General features: G+C 39.9%; 1 protein-coding gene across 1 annotated transcript in view; it reads right to left on the bottom strand.

Annotated features, from left to right (window-relative positions):
• Nucleotides 1-2,666: 2,666 nt before the first annotated feature.
• The window catches only part of SNCA (synuclein alpha), a 72,197-nt gene continuing 49,012 nt past the window's right edge, over nt 2,667-25,851 (bottom strand). The window contains exons 5-6 of the mRNA XM_075090845.1: nt 4,327-4,416; nt 2,667-3,309 (exon numbers count right to left, since the gene is read on the bottom strand). Coding sequence (XP_074946946.1) covers nt 3,277-3,309; nt 4,327-4,416 — 123 coding nt within the window. The 3' untranslated portion in view covers nt 2,667-3,276. The remainder of the gene's footprint in view (nt 3,310-4,326; nt 4,417-25,851) is intronic.

The raw sequence follows: 25,851 nt of genomic DNA, 5'->3' as shown, positions 1-25,851 counted from the left end.
AGGATGAGTAAAATCTGTGCTTCCTGAAGAGATGCAGGCATGTTACTTTTCCTCGAGCTTAGGACACTGTAATTTACCTTAACTTTCCTACAACTGTCTCGAGGGAATGAAGGGAAGTCTCTGTGGGGGGAGGAGGGCACTTCTTGAGTTACCCCTCAGACAAATACAGTGACTTGAAAGTCATTATATGAAAGGCATGTAACACAAGTATTAACACTATGATTTACAGTAATAAAAACATTATTACAATGTGTCTAATTAGGAACTATTATAAGACCCATTAAAGCTGTCAAAATAGAACAAAAAAAGCAACATGTGTTTTTTCCCTGGAGGAGTGGGATAGGTGAGACTCATTATCAACTTGCATTTTGAGGACAGAAGATTTCAGCTCAAACCAAAAGCAATCTAGGCTCTTAAGGAAGAGAGCTCTAAGGTATATTCCTCCCTGGCAGGCATTGCTTAAGCAAATGTTATCACAACAGTAGAAGCATTTTTTTTAATACCCAGGGCAGGCACTTAAAAAAATCTGAATACAGCAGTATCTGTTTAGTTCAGCTTTAGCATCCAACACAATTCTGACATTTGCAATCCACGTGTCAGCATTCATCTCACTGCAGGAAATAAGACAAAATGGCATTTAGTTTACCTGCAAAGTGTGGTCAGACAGCCCTTAAGGAATCTAATTAAAACGCAGCTTGTTACCAGAGCAGTGCATCATGTTGTGCTGCCATAGTAACCAGGGATCCGATGGACTTTTGAGGCCATCTGAGGGCATGTTTGCAAGAGGCACAAGAACTAAACTGATCACCTATGGTACATTTAAAGTTACCTGAAAACTCTGTATGATTTGCTGATGTTAACCTACGAAAGAAAATAATTAACTCCTACATGCCAGTCTCAGGAGTCAATTTATTCTTATTACTGGTTTTTTATGACATACTGCTCTCCATAGCTTATTTAAGAAGTGCATGACTTATTTGCAACATGTGATCAAGCAAACAGTTTAATTTGATTCCCTAATAGCGAAACAATAGAGCAATCAAGACCTGTGGGCTGTAGAAAAGAAGATGAACAACAGAAATATGTATTCTACTTGGGCTGCTATTCCCAGTGCTGTTTCCTGAAGTATCAGGCATTTGACTGCTCTCAGGTGTTGCTTTTGGTGAGTGAGTCCCTGCTAGCATGCTGGGGAAAAGAAAAAAAGAAAACAAAAACCAAAACCTCCAAAACCCACCACCAACAACAAAGGAATCACACTACAGCACTGGGTTTTTCTTCCTGAAACCTTCTACTAGAACAGAAATATCCTTAAACAACACTAATAATTATAAAAGCAGTATCTTACATTGTGCCCTGTCTTGATATTCATTTTTGACGGACACAACCAATAGATTTGCCACTGAGGCATTAAGATGAATTTTAACAGTGGAGATTCCAGGTCAAGAGATTCTTTTGACTCACCACCAGTGAAGGAGACTGCAAATTGTTAGTGGGTTGTTGCAGGTTATCATGAAAGGTTTCTGCAAAAGAGCAGAGGACGTTAGGCTCCATTAAGCAATTTAACTACTGATTAAAATATGTGCAAGTCATTTGAAATGCTCAAGGGGATTTTTAATTGCTTTTGAAAAAAGAGCTTGATAGCAATTCTTCTGAAATAAATTCCTTAGAAATATGGGGTCGGGATGGGGGATCACATGGGAAACTGAAGCACCAGTTTTCTAAGCATCATGAAACCAATATGTTCATGTGATTTTGGCTCACAGTACTATACCATCAGCTCCCACTGTATACAGCTGGGATGGGTACATACCTGGAAAGATCTATTCCTTGTTGGGCATGCTAATATCAGGAAGGTTGCAGAAAGCCAGAGAGGAGCTGAGTTCAAGAATAAGTTGGAGAGTTCAGCCTCCAGGGTTTTGGGTCTCCTTTTGTACATACAGGTGACACGCATTATGTGGTATGGGTGTTTCCCCATTTACAAAAAACAGCCAGTGATATTTACCTGTTTTAAGATCCATGACCCAGAACCCTGGAAAGACTAGCTGTAAGGCAAGTTCAAATCCTACTCAGGATTAGAGATCCTTAAACAAAAGAAAAAAAAAAACATTGTATCATTCAGGTTAGAATCAACGGTTGATCCAAAATAACAGATAATAAAACCTGAGAGAAGTAAAAACATCTCACATCAAAATATTTTTACGATATCGAAAAGTATCCAGGCAACGCAATAACTAAAATTACCATGTCTAAAAACAGACAGTAGACTGTACTTTTGCTAAAAGGGACTTTATAGAAGACAAATTGATTGCAACTAATCCATCACTCTTCTGTATAACCCAGCGCTTTAACAACCTTGAAACAGTAATTCTTCTAAGGGCCTCACGATTTCCTGATAATCTGCTGCAGCCGATTATTAATGGCTTCATTCATTCTCAGGTTCTCCTTACAACAGAAAGTTTATTAGCACTATAAATGAATCTATTTGTCAACAGTTTACTCCAGCTGAGGTACCAGCCATGATACTCTCATTCTTCACCCTGTTTTTTGTATAGACTGGGCTTCCATTTGCTGGTTTTGTTCCTCCGGCTCCTTCACAGGAAGCAACGCAGCCCAAATGCTTTAACAGGGGCTTTTGGAGAGGAAAGAAGGTGTTATAAATCATCACTAATTTAGAAGTTCATTTTTAATGGGTTACATTTTATTCGCTTCAGTTGAACACCATTATTTACAGACACAAGTTAATAAAACACATCACAGGACAATAAAATTCCAACAGCTAATATTTATAGGTGCATAGTTCATGCTCAGTTACTTTTTTAATATGTATAATACATACACATATATATAAAGCTCTCACAATAAGTCATCTCTGCACAGAAAGAATAGTTATAGGAAACAAATAAAAATTGTATCATAAACAATATCAAATTACTGACAGCCTATCAACAAAACATGTACAGAGTTAGAAATAAGCAGTAGACACTTAGGTGTTTTTATTTAACATTTTCTTTTTTAACTTTTAAACTTGAAGCCACAATATCCACAGCACAACAATGATCCTACCAACCAGCTTTCATTTCAGCAGAAGGGAAATGCTGAAACAAGGTGGATGCAGTCACAGATACTCCAATCATTGCTGATGGAAGACTTCAAAATACACCGTAAAAACTGTAAAAAAATTTTACAACTGGGCACATTGGAACTCAGCACTTGTACAGGATGGGACTTCTTTAGTAGTTAGTAGATTTCAGGAGATACAAAGGAAGGAAAGGACTCTCATGCTTCAGGTTCGTAGTCTTGATACTCTTCCTAATGAGGAGAGCACAAATCAGCGCTACTAGTATTTTAGATAAATACATCCTACTTTCACCGCTTTTTCTTCTCCTAGTGGATTCAATACCAAAATATTATGGATTTTCATGTGATCAGGAGCTTGCCGTTTGTTATTTTGTCACATCTTCCAGATACTGTAACCTTACAAGATGTGGTATTTACAGAAGAATTAGGCTTTTACAGCAGTTGACATGTCATTCAGCTGAAGTTGCCAGGATCTCAATAGGCCACCTGTGGCAATTCACTTGGAGAGGGAGGGGGGCTACCCCTGGGCTGAAAAAGCACACCAGGTGCTGCAGATACACATTTGAGCTAGTAAATAATTTAAATATGTGTTTAACTATGGGTATGTGAGCAGCCCCCATAAGTTCAGTAATATTCAAGGTGTTAGCAATCAAGGATGCCTTTAAGCCTTTTACTGGATCATGGCTTGAATGTTTTATACCTGTAATTTTCAGCTTAATTATCTGCAGTACCATAAAACTGCCACTCCAACTACCAATGCATCAAGCCACACACTGTAGTAATATTTTAGATAGCGGGTTCATGAAAAACAACAAAATAATTTACTTCCATGATTGCATTAACTTAAGAGTATAATAATGAGATATCATGTTTACAAGGCATGACGCTTTGATAAATGGCCCAGCTATTAAAGCAATCTATGAAGATGCAGTTTTTCCCATATTCCCTATCAAACATAAGAAAAAGACACAAGTTTACTGTGGATTACTCAGAAACCCAGGCACAAGTGTTTTCAAACACATACACACAATATTTTCCCATTAAACTTCCTTACTATCAAGAATGCAACAGATTTTCTGATTCCCAGCACTATACCTCTGGGAAATCTTGGCCAAAGGGACCATGTTTCTGCTGTGCCCTTGCAGCTCACAGCATCAGCCTGTGCCAGGCTAACGTAGCTTGAGCATGCAGCTCCCTCCTGTGCCCTTCTCCTGTGTGCATTCACAGCAAATACCACAACAGGTTTACCTCTGGAGGCATTTCATAAGCCTCATTCTCAGGATCCACAGGAACATCTGTATTATTCACCATTCCCTCCTGCAGGAAACCTTCTTCATTCTACATTTAAAACAGGAAAAGAAAAGTGACAGACTGTAACTTCTTGCCTCGCCATTTATGCCAAAGAGTGTCTTCCCCATCAGCGGTTGACTTCTTGGCCTGTCCTTTGGTTGCAGGATGTTGCCAGGGGTTGTGAAGAGCTAGAGGACATCAGCTTCAGAGAGGTCTTCTCCATGTTCCACTGGGGTATCCATGGGAATGACTACTGTCATCTCTCTGAATAGCTGAAGTGCTGATATTCAACTTCTCTTTTGCCACGGACAGGCCAAGAAGTCAATCTGAAAAAAAGAACAGTACCACTTGCTGAATATCTTTGGAAAATATTTAATCCCACAGAAAATGCTTTGGTCAAGTCATGAAGCCAACCAAAAGAATTTTTTTGCTATTTAAGAAACTGATAAGCGAAACATAGTCCCACACAAATTGTTTAAGTAGGTTATCACATTAATTTCCATTTAGCTCCTTGGAGGAATACAGTTACAGTATGCAAAAGTAGTTGTTAAAGCAGGGCAAAAAAATTGGGTAGTATCAAGACACAAATGAACCGGTAATTTAGTTATGTATTTTTAATGTTAGTAATTCAAATATATGTGTTTAATGTTATAGACACATAAATCCTCTCATATATCATTGTTTATTTCACAGTTTTAGCCTTTACATTTCAAAGTGGCCAAATAAAGAAGAACTATTATAACTCAGACTACTGCATGCTGGTTTCTTCCTTCAGTTTTAGAACCTAACTGTATTGGGAAAAGCCTTTTTCCTTTAGTAGGTCACACCTCTATATGCTTATGTCAATCAGCATGTTACTCTATGCAGTATTAGTATATGGCACTACCTGATAGCCACCTTCCTATACTTTTTCTCTGGGCATCTGTTGTTGACCATTATAGAAGCATTTCTATTTTATATAGCAATTTTCATATGAGCCTCTTGGAATTAATGGGATTGCAATGGGGTAAGGAATAACTTGCTGAGTAGGATTACTTGTGTTGTCCTAGAACTACAGATACTATTTACCATCTGAAACAAACACAAATTATAAGGGAAATAAACATTCCAACTGGGCCAATTCCTGTAGTAGTGGTTACCACAGAAGATCACAGAGAAGAAACTTGAGTTTTGCCAGAATAAAGGCTGCTGGCGTTCATCCTGAATGGTAAGAAAATCTATATGAAAACAGGCAGAGTTAGCTCAGTGGAATTATTTTGATTATGCTTATTTACACCAGTTGCCAATCTAGACAGAAATGCACTAAAAAAACCCAAACAATTACACACACTCAGGAAGAAATTCACTTTAAAAACCCCTGCAGACTGGTAGCATAGGCAGAAATACAAAATTAACTAAGTCACAAAGCAGACTAGTGAGGTAATTCTTCAAAGCCTGCAATTTAGAGGATAGTGGTGCTAAATTAAATTTAGGGTATAAATTAAATGATAATAAGAGAAGGTAAACCTGCAACTCGCCTCTGCGAGTTTAACACAAACCAGAAAATAATATACAAAACAGGTGCATTTATCATGCTTCTGCTGTTCACCGTTTGCCACGTATCAGCTACCTCTATGGTTTAACCAGGTGACCGTAATCATAATATTCTGTTCCTCACGTGGTGCATTTCCCCTTGCACAAATTGTGACTTTGTCTGCCAGATACGGCTCCAGTTCCTCCTTGGTTTGGTCACCTCTTCTGGCACCGATGCACGTGCATGTACACACGTTTTTCACCCTCAAAGTCCATGACAAGTGGAATTTATTTCTATAATGTAAATTCTTCTCTTTAGTTCTTACTTCAGACTTTAAAAGGTCCAGGATGAAGGTATCTGGTCCCATTGCTTCTCAGTGGGGCCAGATATCCTTTTCACTTAGAGGTAAACAGTACAGTTGGTGTGGAGTCAATGCCTACTCTTCTGCCAAGTTCCCTCCATGCCTGTGCCTGCATTCAGTTAACACCGTGTGCTGCTCTATGGCATATAGAGCATTAACATGGACAAATTAAAAAACTCAAGGGACATCAATGAATAAGGTTACTAATATCTTTATTTAGGCCTGTGTCTTCCAGAAAAACTAATAATTTTGGATGTTCAATATGACAGGTAACTTTTCAAGCATGAAATTATCAAAAAACTGGACCCAATTGCAGTTTTGCCCTGGCTTATCAAAACTTAAGCTCCTAAGATTATTTGATGTGCAATATTTAATTACTTTAGCTTCTAAACAAATTTTAGGAGTATTTATGCCTATTTACTTTTTTTATGAGAAGTAGCTCAATCTCTATTAGCTTTGACTGAAATAGCTAAATAGTGTGTGCAATGCAAATTTTAAAGCTGTACTGTACACTCAATCTAACATATCAGCTCTAAGGACCTACAGCTCCAGTCTACTTTTCTCCTGTTTAATTCAAAATATAATTTAATTTCTGCTTCCTCCTATCATTAAGGAACAGCTTCAGCTAACAATCAGTACATCAAGTAAAACTGTGCCCAAAATCATTCTTGAAGTTACATGAAGAAGAAAGCATGCAGCTTAATGTTATCTGTAGCAGGAAAACAGATGGCAGGTGAAACTGCCAGCACCATTAGTAACGACAAAGAGAAGATTTGCCAGCTGAATCTCAAAGAGCTTCAAAGCTCGTGCACTGTTTGTTAGGAACCTCTGCCACGGTTCTGGATTGTCCATCATGATTACAAGGACGCAATGCCTAAAAAGGCTGAATTTGTCATCTTCCCAAGTTCCTTCAGTGAGTTCAGGGTGGTGATTCCTCTACAGCTTCAAAGAAAACAATCGGCATCACTAGTAAAATACACTATCAATCGCAACAACAATATTTTTTCAAATTAAGAAAATCATAAGCCATACCAAACCATAAAGGGAACTCTTTGCCTAGGAAAGGCTTATCACCTTTGTCCAGCTTCAAACAGCAATGGCACTGCAGTGCAGATGAGAATGACATTACTCAGTCACGTTTGTTACATTTAAAAGTATAGCATAAGTGACCACATTATTTTTAATGGTGCCTTTCTCTGCTGCTGACATACCATTCCTCCAAAGTTGGGATATCGCAAAAGTAAACAACCACCCCCAGTAACACAGAGCCATCTAAGGTACACTTTAGATCATTATCTACCTCCTTCAAAACAAAGAAATGCAATTTTATGTTCTCATGATCAATAATTCCATATCCTAATTCGGTTATGAAAGAGGAATAACACTCAATAGACCAATTCTTGTCTTAGTATGAAAGACATTTTTCTTTTGAAGCTGCCACCTCTATTTTTAAACCACATAGAAGAGCATTTCCAGAGGGGAAGTTTATTAGAAGACCTGAAAAGCTAAACAAAAGCTTCTCAGAGATAAAGTCAGTTTTTAACTGAGGAGCATGAGCTCTTTTGCAGGAAAAACACTTTAAAAAGGGAAAATTACAACTCATGCAATAAACAAGGTGTTAAAAGAATGGTGAGATGAGGATGTCTACTTGTTCCCTGAGGCTTCCCTTAAGAAAAATCAAATGCTTGCCTATATCTTGGTTTGACACTCTGGGTAAGGCTTGTATTTCTGCATTCTCCAGGCAGTCTTGTGCCCTCAGCCCCCGTGCTATGGAAAGCAAGCTTTTGCAGCTAGCCTGCCTTGACAAAGCTTCGTGACTATCAGACTTGTACAGCCCAAGACCTATGTGCCACCAGGCTGCCTCGCAAGCCCACGCACACCTTCCCTGGGAATGAAGGGCTACGGTGTACGCCCTCCCTCCCAAATCATGCTGTGCTCTCATATTGTCAAGCAACTCATGTCAGTTTATAAACAAAGGGGAGCCAGTGTGTCATCATTATAAAGTGGTCCATTTGCATAACCCTACATGCCAGTTCTCACTCAAGGAACAGATATAAAATAACTGGTATACTAGAGTGGCAAACATAAGATGTGAAGTAGAACTTCCTATTCTATCTGTTGCAATGGCTCCAATATATTGGCTCCTCCTCCTTTAGTATGGGAATGAATCCTGCTAAGCAGGGTGTGTGACAGTGTAAAATGACCCACTTTTGCAAGACAATATTCATAAAATTAATTTAAAAGTCCTCTTGAAGACCTGGCCTTGTTTAAATTACAGAGTATTTGCCAAAGCTTCAGGCCTACTCCTTTTACCAGGAAAACATCACCAAATAGGTTTCTCTGATTTCAGTGTTTTTGGTGAGAACTGCACCCTGTTCTTTCCCTTCACCCTCTTTCCCACCTCGTAACACTCTTGGTGGAAGGAGAGAGACTGTTTAAGATCCTCTATGCACGGAAAACAGACCAAGCGGTCTGCTCATGGTACTGCGCCTATGGCAGCACCACGTGGCGAAACGGTCACCTTCAGGAGTGTGCACTCAGTCCTCTTGGTGACGTGTCTTTGAATGCCAAGTTCCTGCCATCAGGAATAAATTATTTTATCTCAAGTCATGGACAAAAGTAACTTCAAAAGGAAGCATTGTAGTTGTAATTTAGCAGCTATCTAAGCACTATAATTTACTATCTCTCTAGCTAGCAACACTTTTTTTTCTTTCCATTATGAATGCTGAAGTCGTCTTATAGTCATGTATATTCTCATGATTACTGGAGACTAATTCCTTCTGGAGTGATTCCATATTCTGTGATAAATAAAGCCAGGCTATCAAACTGTCAGCTCTTAAAACGTTTATACTGGCAAGAAGAGATTGCCTTGGAAGTCACTTCCACTCATCACAGAGGTCAGAACGCACGCCCAGAGACCATCTAGTCGAAGCTCCCAGCTCAGAGCAGGGTAACCTAGAGTGGGGCTGTGCCTGGTTGGGTTTTGACCATCCCCACAGACAGAGACTCCACAATCTCGCTAGATAACCTGGCCCACTGTTTGACCACTTGCACAGTGGAAAACCTTATTCTTGCATTTAAATGGACTTTCCTGCATTTCAGTTAGTGCCCACTGCCACCTGCCATTTCACTGGGCACTGCTGAAAGTCTGGTTCAATCTCTTTTACCACCACCCCCATCAAGTATTTACACACATTGATAAGCTCCCCCCATAAACTTTCACATTCATGTTGTTTCAACACTTGCTGATTTTCTGTCCATTCTTGAGACCTGTATGAAATTTTCCATGCAGATATTGTGGGAGGCTTATTTCCCTAACAGAAAGTTCTACTGTCCACCACCAATTTTATACATAAAAATAAGGCGAGGCTTGCCTCAAACACCTAACAAATTAACGTAACATGAGAAGTCACAGTTAATTTCTACAATACAGATTATTATAAACGCACCGGTCACACCAAATCACTTGCCAGTCTGTTATTGAATGTTTTATTATTATCAACTAGCTGTGAACCAAGATAAAGGGTACTACAGAGAAAGCAGTGAACTAGAATAGGGAAAAAGCTGGTTTACAAGATAATTTTGGTACACCTCTCTTCTAAAGACCTTTAAAGTCCCTTTTGGAAAGACCTTTGAGACACCCAATGAAATTTTCCTTGCAAAACATGTTTTAACATGGTCCCGTTTGTTGTACATACACACCAGCTGGTACCTGGGGGAGCTTGAAATAAAAATAAGAATGTAGAAAATAAATTTTTTTAAAAAATCAGATCCAGTAGCATTATTACCTTGCAAAATTACCATGTACTGATAGATTAGAATAAGGGTAGTATTGCCTTAAACTGTATTTCAGAGCCCTGTGCAGAACAAGGACAGACTGGCAAAGAGGCCCGATGTGATGCTTGGTGAACAAGCCCTAACGGTGCTTTCCTGACTCAACAATAGAAAGGACTGTCCCATCAGGTAATTTGGCATTCCCCAAGCCCATCAACTGGTCCGAGTAGCCCATCCAGAGAAGAAGCCATGCCTGCATGCCTGGTAGCCATGGTCATGTACATCTTTGTGAGTCTGGATATTAAGTCTAGACCAGTACTAGTGAATTATTGAATTTGCTCTTGTTACATTCTGGATAATTATACTACTAATCTGTCCTTATTTCCACACCATTATTTAGAGATAAGTAGTTTATCCCTAAAGCTGTTGGTCTCATGCCTGTTATTGCATCCCAAACCTTAACTTAGCAGGGCTGCTTTAAGCCCTTACAACTGGTAACTGAATATCTCTCCACCCTGACTAAACCCATTTCATTTTGGTATTACGCACCATGTAAGAACTTTCCTCAGGGATTGTCAGTCATTATATGGTGGAGCGTAAAGAAAAATTTGGGGACTCCTTTTGTATACCCTCAGTGCAGCTGTTATGCATACTGTCCAGATTCACCGCTTGCTACAAGCTGAATAGCAATTTGCTGTGCCAACGGGCTTCCCCTTTGAAAAGAAAATTATTTGTATTCTTTTTTCTCCACCAGATAGGATACTTAGGGGCTGGATGTTGGACCAAAGTGAACAAATAACTGTCTTTTCCATTTGGTAACTTAGATTTTACAGGTATTTTGACCACAAAGCCCAACTTACTCAATGGGAGAAAAACCCCTGAACCAAGCAAATTCCCAACTTGCAAAACGAAGATATGTTAAAACGGTCTCAATGTATTTACTTTCCTAGTCCTAAGGTATTAAATATGTGGAGCTGACTGCTTATAACTGAGTTGCCAGGTCAGATGCTCTAAAGCTCTGCCCCTGCTCACTCATTGCAATAGTCAGTGCCTCCAAGCCTCAGCTGTGAATGAGAAAGCATTAGCAGCGGTCTAGTGGTTTTACTCCAGAGGTACAGAGAGGAGCCATATCTGTGCATTAGCTAGAAAGAAGTAAGCTATTTTAATTATCTCTAAGCTAAACACCTAAGTGAAGGAAATTATGAAAAAGCATTATGTGTGAAGGAAACTAGCTGTTCCAGTGCACAACTCATTTAGAGTACCAATAATGAAATGGGACTACCACCCTCCTCCTCCTTAAATGAAGAGTGGAAGTGAAGAAGAGACGTTTAATTAAACAAACAGATGTGGGTACAATAGCACAATTTCAGTGAAAGGCTAACATAGAGCTACAGGCTGCATTTTGTTTCATGTTTTTATGCCCTTCAGTTGGCAATGACAAAAGTGAAAAGGATAAAGACTGACGCCTATGGAGAGAGGAATGAATGTGAAGACTGTCTAAGTGTCTGTGGTTACAGGTCCGTCTTTGTGTTTACAAAGAGCTGGAAATACTTGCTGTTTACAACAATTTATGAATTGTTGTGAATACCTAAAAAAACCCCCAAATTTCAGTACAACATAAATTGTGTATATTTTTGTTTTCTTCCTTTAAAATTCTCCATTTAGTATTACTTGTAAAGATCAGAGTCAACTCTGTTCAGAGTACAAGAGGAACATTTATGTGAACAATCAACCTTCCCCAAACTCAGATTCATGTTTTGTGTTAACCAGGCTGGTAAAGTCACCTAATTAGAGCTGCTGGTATGTTGTTATTTGCTGATAAATGGATGTGGATTGCATGAAGAACCCGCCCATCGCCCAGGTCAAACCAGCAGGTCATACAAGTTCTGAAGTGATGGACACGTGCATTAATTATAGGTGACTTAAAATAACAGGTTGCCTAGGGGCTGAGTCAACGTGCCATCAGTAATGCATGTAAATGCACCCAGAACACACAGTCCTTTCAGCTTCATCCTTTTAAGCTTTCCAAATCTATGGTGACTTTGAAAACTCCACAGATAGGGAAAGAAAAAGCTAGAGCTTACCATTTGGAAAGACTGAAGTAATTTCTAATTGCAGAAAAATAGGAATGATAACTGCTGACTGAACATCACATCAGGGGGATGCGGTCACACCTGTGCCTCACTTGACATTCTCCTGAACAAGGTAGAGAAGCATAGGCCAATAAAAATATTTTAGGGTAATTGATCTGCTCAGACAATATCTACTATTAATGTCGTGATTTACATTCTCAAAACTCAAGTTTCAGAGTGCAGCTTCACAAAAACCTTGAATCCAGTAATACTACTATTTTCAGTAGGATTTGGAAGAAGGACCAAGGACTGCGCTTCACCATATGCTTGGTCTTATGCATTAAGAAGGAACAATAAACAGCCTGAGTTTATTTTTGTTATTGTTACTACAAAATTCAAAGATACCTTGACAAAACTGAATAAGAGACTGAAATAAATAATATGCAGCTCAATAGGAAAAGGTGTTAATATGCTGCACTTAGGCACTCTCTAAATCAAAGACAAAGGGCAAATGGTGCACAGAAAAGAATTACAAAGTCAAAGAATAACATAAGCCAGCAAAGCCATGTTACTACAATAAAGGCAAGCCATTCTTTCATGTATTAACAAGGCCTGTGAGGCAATCTACTTGGCCTAATCCAGCCCAAGGGTGCCTTCTGAATACAGAATTCAGTCTACACAAAGCACTTTGCTGGGGATGATGGGAGATCCCAAAGGGGAACATCAGAATGATCACATCCTAGAATAGAGAGGAAAGATGAAGGAACCTGTCAGAAAAGCATAAGTGAGCTAGGTTTATATAATCCTAAAGGCGTTGCCTTAATTAGAAGTGTTTAAGAACAGCCTATCCCTACATCTGTGAGGAGCTCCATGGGATTAGCTAAACCCATCTGTCCCTCTGCAGCAATGGAGGATTCTCCAGTCTGTATGAACCCATCACCAAGGATGACCTCCAAGGATGATACCTGAGCTCTGTCTTCATTAAATAAAACTAGAATATAATGATACATGATCTTGACTGATCACGTTAACTAAAACAATGGTACAGATCAGCTTTGCAGTCAGCATAGAAATGAGCAACCTTGTTCGGATTTGGCTCCATTAAGTTGGTAAAGATGATTTTAACCAGCATGGTCCCAGTCAAAGTTGCAAAGTTATTTTACTTTATCTAAAACAGCTTGAATAACATAACCACATTCCAACATTACATAAATTTTAGTGCATATAAACTCCAGAAGTTATTGTATAGACTCCATGAGTATATATTCTTTCCTAAGAGACAAAATTACAGGAGGAAAATCAATTCCCTCTAAAAGAATTCTCCACTTACACACACAGTTAATTCAATGCTGCATTATCTAAAAGAGCAATCTATAAACCATAGTTATTTCTCCTAGTCTTAGAAAAAGTCCCCTACGCAGAACTGCAGGAAAAGCCACCCTCTAGCATCATAAACAGCATGAGTTCCCACTCCATTACGCATAGCCCCAGCGACAGCACACATTTCAGTTCTGTACCCCACCTTGTGTGAGCATATTCACACAGCAATGAAGTAACTTCACTCACTTACAAGGAAGTTTTTAAAGAAAGAGAGAGCGAGCTTTACAAGTACTGGAAAGAGGGTAGGGTTTTCTCTCTTTTCCTTTTCTCTAGAGTATGGGTGGGTAAACTAATGCAATGAGGATTGACTCATTTGCTTTTACTCTTCAGCATGCTGAGCTGTGGGCTGCCAGGAGAGCTAGTGGCAGCATGGTCACCTTCAAAGGCTGTATGTAATTGATTGACAGGACGTGCTGTTAGTGAAGTGGTTACTCTTCAACTATTATCAGTGAGCATCTCTCTAAAGCATTCTTTCAATTCCAATCTACTACAGCACTTTACCTAGCTGCAGAATTTTAAAATATGTTTCTTCTAACGACGAAACCAGCACTTGCTCTGAAAAACACTGGCAACTATTATTTGTGCTATAAAGGTTTCAGAAGTATTTCCTGCAATTGTGATCTATTCAGCAGCAGATCAAACACTACAAGACTAGAGGGTCAGGCTGAAATTTAAAATTTATATTCCTGAAGTATCCCTCTTCATCTAGAACCAAGTATACTACTATTCACAGCTTTCAGTTGCATTGGGAAAGTTTACTTCTCAGTCCACTGGCATGAAACACAAACATCTCTAGCTTATTCTTCTCCTGTAGAAGAAGAAATAATTCTTTTTAACTACATGGAAAAAATTATTTAATAAAGTTTACCTAGTAAAGTATAGCAGGTAAGGAGACTCTTAAAGAACTAGTACCTAAATATGGAATACTTGAGTATCAGTGTTTTCTTTCCCTCCTCCCTCGGCACTGTCACTGTTATCTTTGCTTTTCATTTCTGGCTTAGATGAAGGAAAGCATCAGACTGAAGTCTGCTATCCCCTACACTGCATGAGAGCGGAGTTAAAAGCAAAACAGCCTCTCCCAGGCCAAATTCTGCTCTTATCTATGTCAATTTAAGCCTGGTGTAACACTCCCCCTCCCAAAGACATTTTTGTACGCATACCTGTACTGCTGAGAGCAGCCTGTCTTTATGGTCCCCTTTTCAGACATCTGCTGCTGTTCCAAAAGGGATACGTATCAAAAAAGTCTTCACTACTTCTTCATGTATAGAAAATCATAAGAGTACAAATTCGGATGGCCTTGAAGAGTTATCTAACTCCTCACCTCTGCTTTAGGCAGGTTCAGCTTTCCCTAAATCATTCCCAACAGATGTCTGGTAAAAGCCACCTTCAAAGCCTCCAGTGGCAAAAATTCCACAGCACCCCCCGGCAATCTATTCCTGCGCTTAATTACTGTCACCATTAGCATCTTTCCTGGTGCCTAACCTTCATGCCCCTCACTACCGTTTAGCTCCAATATTCTAGTCCTATTCCCAGTGGGCACAGTCCCCTTTCTCTCTGTAGCAAGGGTTTGCTTCCGGAAAGACTGTTATCCTGGCTCATTTCAGCCTTCTCTGGACTAAACCGGCTTGTTCTGTTCACACCATAGTTTCCTAACCTGTTGAGCATCCACCACCCTGTATCTCTGATGCTTGTTTATGAGAACTGCATACAAGGTAAGTCTTGCTAGAGTCAGGATGCAGCTGCTTGGTGTTTGGAGCTGAGTCAAGTACGTCAGAGGCACTGCTCATTAGGCTGATAGAGGAAAAGGAGGGCAAGCCCCAGTGGTGTCTAACGTCAGAAAACTACCTGAACTAGTGTGGGCTGATGATCTCCTCAGCCATAGGCGGAGCTTCAAAGCAGAATTGTTACTGCAGCATTTTTACCAGAAAGAGCCTTCTATTAATAAACTCTTGTCAAATCATTTGAATTAAAATGCAGAGCTGCTTCTAAAGGATCAAAGCAGCACAGAATGTTAGCTGTCAAAATTGTTAGAAAGACACTTTCCCTCTGGTCCTTTCTTATTATTAATCACAGCAATTTCCCAAACTTCACCTGCTAAGCAGGGGTCTTGCCCTCTGCACCCAGGAATGCACTGAAGTCACAGCAACGCAATCACCACAAACTGCTACAGTTCACAAGAAGCGGTTGGTTCCACAGCCATGAGGAGCATAACAAAAAGGAAATATCCTCCTCTCCCCATCCCCTTTTATGGCTTGAGAGAGGGGACACTCTAATCATACTCCAGCCACTGCCCCATTAATATTCCAGCATATGAGAGGGGAAAAAATTATGCATACACACCACAGAGGTAGCACACAAAAAAGCAGCCGAGGCAAAGCATTCATTCTGTTCACTGCATCCAGAAGAGCAGGTAAAACCACATTTCTGTAAGGAAGTTTTGAGTGAAATACTGCTAGCACAGCAATTGCACTCATTACACCCTGTGCTCTGGGGATAAATAAAAACCCAAAATAAACCCACTTTTCTTCAAATTCATGCTATAGCAGTCAGCTACATGTGATTTACAGAAGTTCAGATGAAGTTGAGGAAGAATAATTTCATGCCTATCATGCCAGCGAGAATGATTATCAAAGCTTATCCCATAGAGACGGAGGTGCTCTGTTAGAACAGAGGAGAAATTGAAAGAACACACATGGCAAATCAATAACAATCACTACAGTTCTTTCTCCTACAAGTCACATTCGCAGTTCCTGTAATGAAAACTGATATGCTGCCCAGAGCAATACAAAGTCTAAAGCATTTGGGTTCTCACTATGGTGGAGCTCTTTCATGTTTTCAGTACTGAGGATGATGCAAAAAGGATGAGTCCATGCTTCAGAAGAAGATGGTGCATTTATAATATGACTCCCTGTAGTTTGAAAACAATATAAAAACCTATCTCCTACCAGCCATAAAGACATTTGTCTACATATGCTGCTTGGTGAACTTTTAGGTAAGAACAAGAGCCAGATCTTGACAATCACCCATGCAGAACTGAACACAAACAACTCGCACGATTGCCACAGCCCGGTGCCCAAGTGTTTGCATACGCTCAAGCAGTATCAGTTAGACACCCAGCTGTGTCTAACTTTTTTAGTGTATTTACACTTTTTATAAGTGTGTTTACACTTATTTGCAAATGCCATTTTAGAAATGAACCATACTAGAAAGTACTTATGTGGAATATGAAGCTAAAAGTAAATGTAGTTTGCCATGAACAAACAAACTAAATGAAATTCAGCAGTATGCTATATCATAATCTTTTAATCTTGATAAAATTTTATTTATTTAATCTTGATATATGTGTATCATTTCTGTAAGAGCGGGCAACAAAGCAACGGGTTCCTATTCTCTGGGTTGGTTGCCCATCTGCTAAGAATTATCCAAGAAAGGCAGTGACATTGGAAATTGCAACAGTGACTGCTCTAATGTTATTCATCTCTTTGCTATACTTCCAACATTCCAAACATAGAAAATGTGGATGCTTAGTGGGCTACATATACCTAAACAGGAGACACTTCCGCCAGGGTGTGCCTTAGACCATCTAGCATCCTCAAAAAGCTATTTACAGAATAATAGCTGGTGCCACAAATATTCAGAAGCATTTTTCTGAATGGATTCTTGCAGAAAAGGAATTCAGCACATTCTCTGCAACAACGACAACAAATGTACATCTGATAAGAGAAGCTTAAAATAACATTACTAATGAAAACTTCAAAGCTGATCTTCTTGAACTGGAATTGTTTTTACACATATAAATTCATATAAGCCCTGGTTCAGCAAAAGATTTTCAAGCATACACTTAAGCAAGTAGATAGATCCATGGAAGTCAAAGGTTTTACATATGTTTAATACTAAAATAATACTGCAGTGAACCAAGAACTAACTTCAGAAATCCAAAGTGTTTCAAGTGTCAAAGAACAAACTACTTAATATGATAAAGTATGATGTCTTTGAACTCTGAGGAAACCATTTTTATCCACAGACAAACAGACTCGGCATTTATCCATCTGTAATTTCCCAAATTAAATCAGTGACAAAACATCTCTTCTACTGTACCCTCAGTGCAACAGGAGCACTAAGATTCACATATCAAGGGAAAGCATTCAAGCAAAGTGTGTTCCTAACACATGTTCCAATAACTCTGTAGAAACCAAGATTTATGTTAAGTCAAAGCAAACTTTGGATACAATATTCCCCCAATGACTATTCACTGCAGAAACAGGACCCCTTCAGCACTGAAGTTATATTTTGTTATACTGCTGCTGATTACCCTGTGCAAAAGAAAAATGTTAGTGTGTTTTGTGTTGTGTGGGTGATGCTCCCATTTCCCAGCTGAGTTAGGCCCAACGTTTATAGCAGGGGTGAAGTATTCTAAATTGGCTTGTATCATTTCAGTGACTCAGTGATCACTGCGCAAGTGGGAGGACTTCAAGCATTTGACATTGCTTCTCATATTCTTGCTGTCACAAATGCAAATGTTAGAGAATTTAAACTCATTTTTATCTTGTCATTTTAAAATCTTAAAAAGGACCTTTGATCATTCCGCAGTCTGTTAAATATTTAGCAGTCAGGAAGAAAGGATTTTTTTTTCTTCCATCATTGTTTAATTGTTTTCAAATCTAATACTAATTCCTTCATGTGCATACAATATATCACCATTCGTCCATATCTCCAGCAAAAAAATTTCCTCAGATGAAAAACTGATCTGCCTCCTAAACTTTCTGTACAGAAATCTGTATGCACAGAACACGTGTACATCTTTAGGGGCCTCTATGAAATTAATTACTGTGTCCCCTTTCAAAGTTAAGTGCTAAGAGTAGTGGCTGGAGACACGTTCAACTCATTGAACACAGAATTAACGCTACCCATTTCAAAGGTGTATGACGCCAGTCTTGCAGGCACCGATAGCCTAAAGCAGTTGAACATGTCAATCCCTTTGAAGTGCATGTGATTGTTTTCCATCATAATATTAATCACACACTATTAGGCTTAGTGTCTCTTTAACCACTGAGCTGAAATTAAACACCTGGGAGCACTGAGATATAACCAGCCCAGTTGGTCAAGCTCTCCTCTGGCAGCAACCTAAGGAGAGATGACTCTTCTACCCTCCCACACAAACCCTCTCCCATGATTGTTAACATGTCTGTTATATTAATGACTCATCTACATCATAAAGCACCAGTTCAGGCTCTTCATTAATCACCTTCAGCACACTGGCTTCTGCAGTTTGCTCAGAGTCCCCATGCTATGAATAATTCATGCTTCAGACTTACAAACACAGGGAAGGAGTTTCTGGGTCAGGTCTTGTACTTCAGTAATGACTCTGTAGCTTCACAGAAAATACCTTAGAGTCGTGATCCCTTTTTCTTCAGTTGGTTATCTCCTGGATACTTGTTACCAGCCAAAATATTGCCTTCAGAATGTGACTGTTAAATTGCATGGGTGCCCAGGTGGTTACCGCTGGTGCATTCCCAGTGACATGCTTGCACAGAGAATTAGTCCTATACCACAGCCCACACTACATTTCCTGAAGAAAAAGCACTGACTAGCTTGTTCAACAGTATGAAGAACCTAGAGCAAATAATAAATGCACTGTACTACAAATTGATTTATTCTTCAGGGGAAGAAAAAAAAAACTCCCTTGAAATATTCTGCAAATGGTGTTATATGTTTTATGAGAATGAGAAAGCCACTGAGCAGAGCTGCAGGTTGTGGGGAGGAGTGTTGACTTTTGATGGACTATTACCACCTTCTCCCACATCCCAGCCACCGCTAGATTAGATTCACAGCTCCATCTTTACATCCCTTTCAATTTCAATTATTTCTATAACAACTTCATTTTATTCTATTTGACAAATGACATCTTTTTATTAATGCTAACTACAAAGTAACTTGGCCTCATACTCTAAATTAAAACAAGTTTCGCACAAATAAACACCAGGGCAAAGCGCAGTGTTAGCAAAAACTAACCATGTGTAACTGATGTAAATTTATGTCCACCCATTGGTTAGCCCATCAGTTTGTTCTCTAATAAAACTTCAATACCTCTGTCAATCATACAGACAACCCAAGAGGCTTTATCACAGAGACTAACAGAGTAACTCTCCCTTCTTACACCAATAAGTGTACTATATGATACAGAGGTTAGAGTTCAGGCACAGTAGTACAAGAAACTTGATAGATTTGCAAGTGATGCATCAAGGCTGTACCGCTCCTTGACATATCACTTTCTTAAAATACATATTTTCTAGGTATCTAGAACCACATATTTGGCAAGTGTATATCAGAGCAGCTGTGCTGACTTCAGACCGCATGACCTATCACTTACCTACCACGATAGATCACTTATCCACCAAGACTCTAGTTTACCCCATAGCATGCAATTCTAAAAGCAAAATTCATTAAGGCTACAAATCTTCTTGGAGATGCTTTTACACAGTTCTAACCAAACACTGAGATGTAAGATTTAATTAACTGGAATATAAAACACTGATACAAGTTCAGAGGAAGACTGGTCAATCACATAGTCACAGTCTCATTTTAATTCTCCCAGTACATACACATTAAAGGGCTGAGATGGTCCTGATTAGGCATAACTGTTCAACTGCACTGTGTGAAGGCGGATAATTTTGCTAGGGACTTGGTTCTGAGTGATCCTACTTGTCCTTCTGAAAAACAGAAGCTGCTCCACAGCAATGGAATGTTTAGATTACATCTAACCAATCCAAATCAAAACCATGAACTAGTTTGAATCTACAGCAGGAGGATAATCCTTCTGATGGAGGTTCAGTTGTACACAAAGCAAAATTAAATTTATTAGCTAATTTATACAGTGAACATACCAATAGAAAACAACACAAAACCCCAGGAACACCAGTAACATAAAACCCAAAGTTCATATTAATGAATACACAGACAGAGGTCCATGAAAAAACCTGTATTTTCTTAATATTATAAAACTGGTGAACCTCTCCAGCGTTGAAAGAGAAGTAACTTGAGGTAATAGAAGTTTAATGATGACAGTGATCCTAGGAGAGGAAACATGCTCATTTTGTCCGTCTGTGAGGGCTCATACTGCAACTGCTTTTCACTTCCTGGGCTTTACTCTGTGAAAAATAATAATCACATGGAAATCTAGTCTCTCCGTTCTCAGTAACAATAGCTGAAACAGTTATTTGGATATTAGGTTTATACTTGCGTGGCCTAGTAACCATTCCTTATTTTTATATTCTTGTGTCACATCCATCAAAACTGCTTTTCATTGAGACAGTTTTAAATTGTTTTATTTTATTTTGTTTTAAACCTGGTGAGCAATTTCCTCCTCCATATTATAAAACTGAGCTTTTAAAGTGGTAATGCTTGTCTTAGAAGTTTCAGAGCATAAATTCAGAGGAAAAGAAAACATTATAGCAACATACATCTGCTTGGGAGGGATGCAGTTTTCATAACAACGGGCCAGGAAAAAATAAGTGACATTGAGCATCTAGTCCAAAGCTTTGCAGAAAAAATTTCTTGAACCACAAGATTTTCTCAGATATTTCTGACTTCCATTAACACTCACTCATTTTGCTTCCTTCATACAGTCAAGGCAGAACGTTTGCAGCTTTATCTGAAAGCTTTACAGCACCAACTGATTTGGTAACTCAGTTGTCACTCTGCAATGAGAAGCCAGCAATGTTTAATTTCAGGAATATTCCCCCGTGGTGTGACGAGCAAGAAAATTGGAAATAAATCATAGTGGATCCACCAAGGTCACCACACTGGCACTGATAGATCAGAGCTGAAAGGATGCTCCCTCCACGCTGCTCTTGTGGGACCCTGCCTGGAGTACTGCATCCAGCTCTGGGTCTCCAGCACAAGACATGGATCTGTTAGAGCAGGTCCAGAAGAGGACAGAAAAATGTTCAGAAGGCTGGAAGACCTCTTCTATGAAGAAAGGCTGAAAGAGTTGAGTTTGTTCAGCCTGGAGATGAGAAAGGTCTGGGGATACCTTATTGCAGCATTTAAATATATGAAAAGGGGGCTTACAAGAAAAATGGAGAGCGCCTTTCTACAGAGTCCTGTAGTGACAGCAAAAGGGGCAACGGCTTTAAACTGAAAGAGGTAGATTTAGGTTGGACATAAGGAGGAAATTTTTTATGATGAGGGTGGTAAGATACTGGAACAGGTTGCTCAGAGAAGCTGTCATGCCCCATCATTGGCAGTGTTCAAGGCCAGGTTGCATGGGGCTTTGAGCAATCTGACCTAGTGGAAAGTGTTCCTGCCCATGGCAGGGGGGTTGGACTAGATGGTCTTTAAAGGTCCCTTCCAACCTAAACCATTCTATGATTCCATGAAATGACCTTCTGAGTATATATATATTAAAAAAAATAAAAATCAACAAAGTAACCCAGACTTCAGCTGAAAAGGCTTGATTGCACCTTTTGGGGCACTGATTCCCACAGAGTTGGTTAACTTCAGCTCAAGTGGTCTGCTTCAGCCAAGCCAAAAGTGCATATCTTCAGGGTATGGCTATCTCAACAAAACAGGGCAAAGCTCCTTTCCCAACTGCAGCTGCCAGATCCAACCCACAAAAGCCTGTAACTCGTAACGCATGTAGCAGGCTAAGTGGGTAATTCCCTAGCACTTATGTCCTGGAAACACCGCTCTTAATTTCCTTCCACAGGATGAATGTCTGTGGCTAGTCAAAGGAAGTGCTCATTCCTCCTCTTGCCTGCCTAATAAATTCCTTTCTGGCACAGATGTGGCTGAGCACAGAAAACAACCTACTTTTATACATGCTACACACAAGCAATGCATTTTGCTGTCAGACAACAGACTGAGACCTGAGCTCATTGCAGCAAAGGGCAGCCCACTACTGACAAAACTCCCAGCCCAGCTTGAGCTCATGTCTCAGGCAGCTTTGCTTTGCTGCCTGAAATACATTGTTTCCCCTTCTGCTTTTGATTGTTGTTTTTTTTTTTTTAACACTTCAGGATCACAAACCATAAACCCAGCAGTCATATGTCACCTGCCCCTCAAAGTCACAGCTCCTCTGGTGGATAGTCCCTCAAGCGAGGACCTCACCGTCCCCATCTCACTGTGCTTTTCACCTTGGGTAAGGGCAGTCCTCTAAGGCCAGCCATCACTGACCTGTTGCAATGAACAGTCCCCTGCCATTACATGGAAAGATGGCCTGGCCCAAAGGGCCAGACCTCTGGAAGTGATGAAGGTTCTCCCCTCCAGATCCCCAGCGGAGCGCCTACCCTGCTCCAAGCCCTATGGTCACTGATGGATGGCTGTCAGCACAGCTCCTCCAGCATGCTGGCCTGGTAGCCGATTACAAAAACACCGCACTGACCAGACCTGTAATATCCATCAACGCTCCAGCTTGGGGAACATCTATGCTGCTGCTCCACCACTTTGCTTCTATATTTTAACTGACCCTGTGACTTGAAAATCTCAGTAAACTATCCAGTAGGTGTTTAAGTGTCCCAGCACAGTAAGAGTACTTACCAAAATACTAAAGGAGCTTTCCAGTTCAGATAAAACAACTTTTTATCTTTTTATCCCCTTCCACAATATATTTCTTTGCTTCGGTCATGGCAATCTGATGCTGCTCAATAGCCCATATCTAACCAATTGCAAATTAGAAGTTGTCTTTCTGCATGGGAGTAGCAAAGTAATTAACTCTAGTTGCTGAGCTTGCCAAAATGCTGAGTGTACTGGCTCTGCTGAAATTCCAGACTGAGTTTCCACTGGAAAGTTTTGCTGGATTAGTTGTACATACTGGGATCATGAAACCTGTCCGTCTTTATTGATACACCTATACCAGCACCAACTCTTGTAATGCAGTTCTTTCACCAGTATGGCATACTCTGAAAAACTTCCTTAAACTAAAACTAGGTGGTTGGTTTTTTTACTATAAAAACTGTGTTCACATTTGGGATGAAGTCCTTCAGAGATTTATACCAGTATCTCTCTGCCTTCTAAATATAATCTTTCCTCAGACATCTATCATAACCTGTCATAGTACACACAGAATCTGGTCAAGCTTTCCATACATTCAGTGACACATTTAACTCTGTGTTTACCAGGTTGGAGGTAGAATAGGTCTGCCAGCACTTCTCTGACGTTTCTTTCCTTTCCCATTGATTATTAGACTGTGCAGTTAGTTGTTTTCTCTCAGTGCCACATGACTGCTGAGAAAAAGCCTATTTCAAAGTCTGTAAAGTTCACAAGCCAAAACCACCCTTTGATGCTTGCTCTTTACAAACTGCACCACAGGAACTGGCTCCCAGTCCCTCCCCTGGACAGCCTCCCTGGTTCCCAGACTGCTTCCTGAGATTCAAATAAAGCGTGGAGTGATGAGCCCTGTACTACTACAAAGCCAAACAATCCCAGAGGCTTGCCATGGTTTTAAAATCAAGGGCATGCCATGTTTGCTTACAATTGCTGTTTTATTCAGGAAGTTTTAGATGGAAGAGTTGAAAATAAAATGCTCACTGCTGATACAAAGCAGTGCCTTCCAAGCAAGTAAATGTTTGTACACATGCAGAGATACTTCAGGTACCATGCTGTAACATTACCAAATGCAACCATAACACAGTCTCTGCTTTGAAAAAAATTATGATTATTCTCACTTTTTTTTTTGTGAGAGATGGAAAAGGTTAAAATTCAGGTATTGTTCTTCAAAGGGCTACATTAGAGATACCAAGATAAGCAAAACACTCAAAAAAAAAAAAAAAAGAAACGCCATCTGCTCTCATTTATCCTCTAACGTCTATCAATTTGTTTATATTATTAGGTATATTAGTCACCCTCCTCATGACACTGGGTGTTTTTCTTATGCTCTCAGCTCCCATAATCAAAATTACACAATTGCATTTTATTTGAAATAAATAAAAAAATTCCTATCCACCTGATGCCTGAGAAAACTGGTGTAAACCAGAAGCTCAGGAAAGCGAGTTAAAACTATCTAAAGGGACTTGGACTGGTAAATTTATTACAATATTAAGTGTACTCCAGGGCCTATTTTTCAAAGTAGCTCAGCTTCCACAGGGGTACCGAAGGAATAACCAGACTTAAGATCCAGGATAGTGTATTGAGTATCTCAAAACTCTGGCTTTAACTGTGACCACAGACTGTTTGAAAAATCCTGTCCCAAGCCCCATTTTTACAGTGGCATAGCTCTTGACAGAGGAATCAAGTGAACTTTGGAAGTCAGGCAATGGTCAAACACTGAATCGCACATTGATCACAAGTCTCATTCCCTCCTCATCCAAGCACAGCCCGCATTAGCATCTAGGAGAAAGGAGAGTGAAAGCTCTGCCTCTCTTGCCAACTTTACACTATCAGGATTATGTGCTATTCAGCTGCTTCACACAGTTTTTATTTTTATGTAAAGTGAAGAAGGTTTTTGCTATTCTTAAACAGAAAAAATGGTCACAGCCACTGCCTGCTGACACCAGGGCGCAGCTCACAAGTGCCATAGGCACTGAAGAGGTACCAGCACACCCTTGGCTGGCAGGTGGAGAAGGGCAGCCCAAGCAGTGCTGCTCACAGGTGCTTTTCATCTGACTCAGCACAGCTGAGCTGGGTCCTGAGTGATTTGGGTCCCTTCAGGTATAGCCAGCACCTGGGAATAAAACTGTACCCCTGCTCTCTCCCCATTGCCTCCCTGGCACTGGTGCCAACTAACACCTCAGCCCCAGCCTTGGCCATTAATAAGATCTGAAGTCTTTAACCCTGTCATCCTACTGGGCTGTTTGAACTGGAGAGTAGGGGCTCCACTATGTAAAACCGCTCCATTCTCTGCACGCTAAGTTACAGCCTGCATCTTTGCAGAATGCTCTGTGACTAATACCTGACTCATGTAAGGCCTGTATCACCTCACCGATAACATCTATCACAGCCAGAAAACAATATTTGCCCTAGGGTTAGAAGCTATTTTGATGCCACTTGTGTTAAGGGAGAACTATGCACAAGCCTAGATAGTTGGTACAAGCAGGTTTGAAGGAACATGATGTGATCCTGATCCCCACAACCCTCACTCAGACCCAGCACTGGAGTTTCCATGAGAAAGTTTAAACTAACAATAACCACCAGCTCAACTTATTTTAACAACAGCACCCTGACGTCCTAATCCCGCTCAGGATTTTCACATACTCACGCTTCAGTTGACATAGCCACAGAGAAGAAGCCAGGCACACACATGGTCCTTTACAGGAACAAAGTCCTGAGGTTTCTTGCGATGTGATTTGTTGGAGGCACTTTTCAGAAATACATAACTTTTGCTTTCTATATTTTCCAGTACAAAATAGTGCAGTTAATAATTTCCTTACAACTGTTACACGTTCTTT

Source organism: Phalacrocorax aristotelis, chromosome 4 (assembly GCF_949628215.1).
Source record: "Phalacrocorax aristotelis chromosome 4, bGulAri2.1, whole genome shotgun sequence".
Lineage (NCBI taxonomy): Eukaryota > Metazoa > Chordata > Aves > Suliformes > Phalacrocoracidae > Phalacrocorax > Phalacrocorax aristotelis.
The sequence above is the reverse complement of the archived record's forward strand: the minus strand, read 5'-3'. Positions and strand labels throughout refer to the sequence as shown.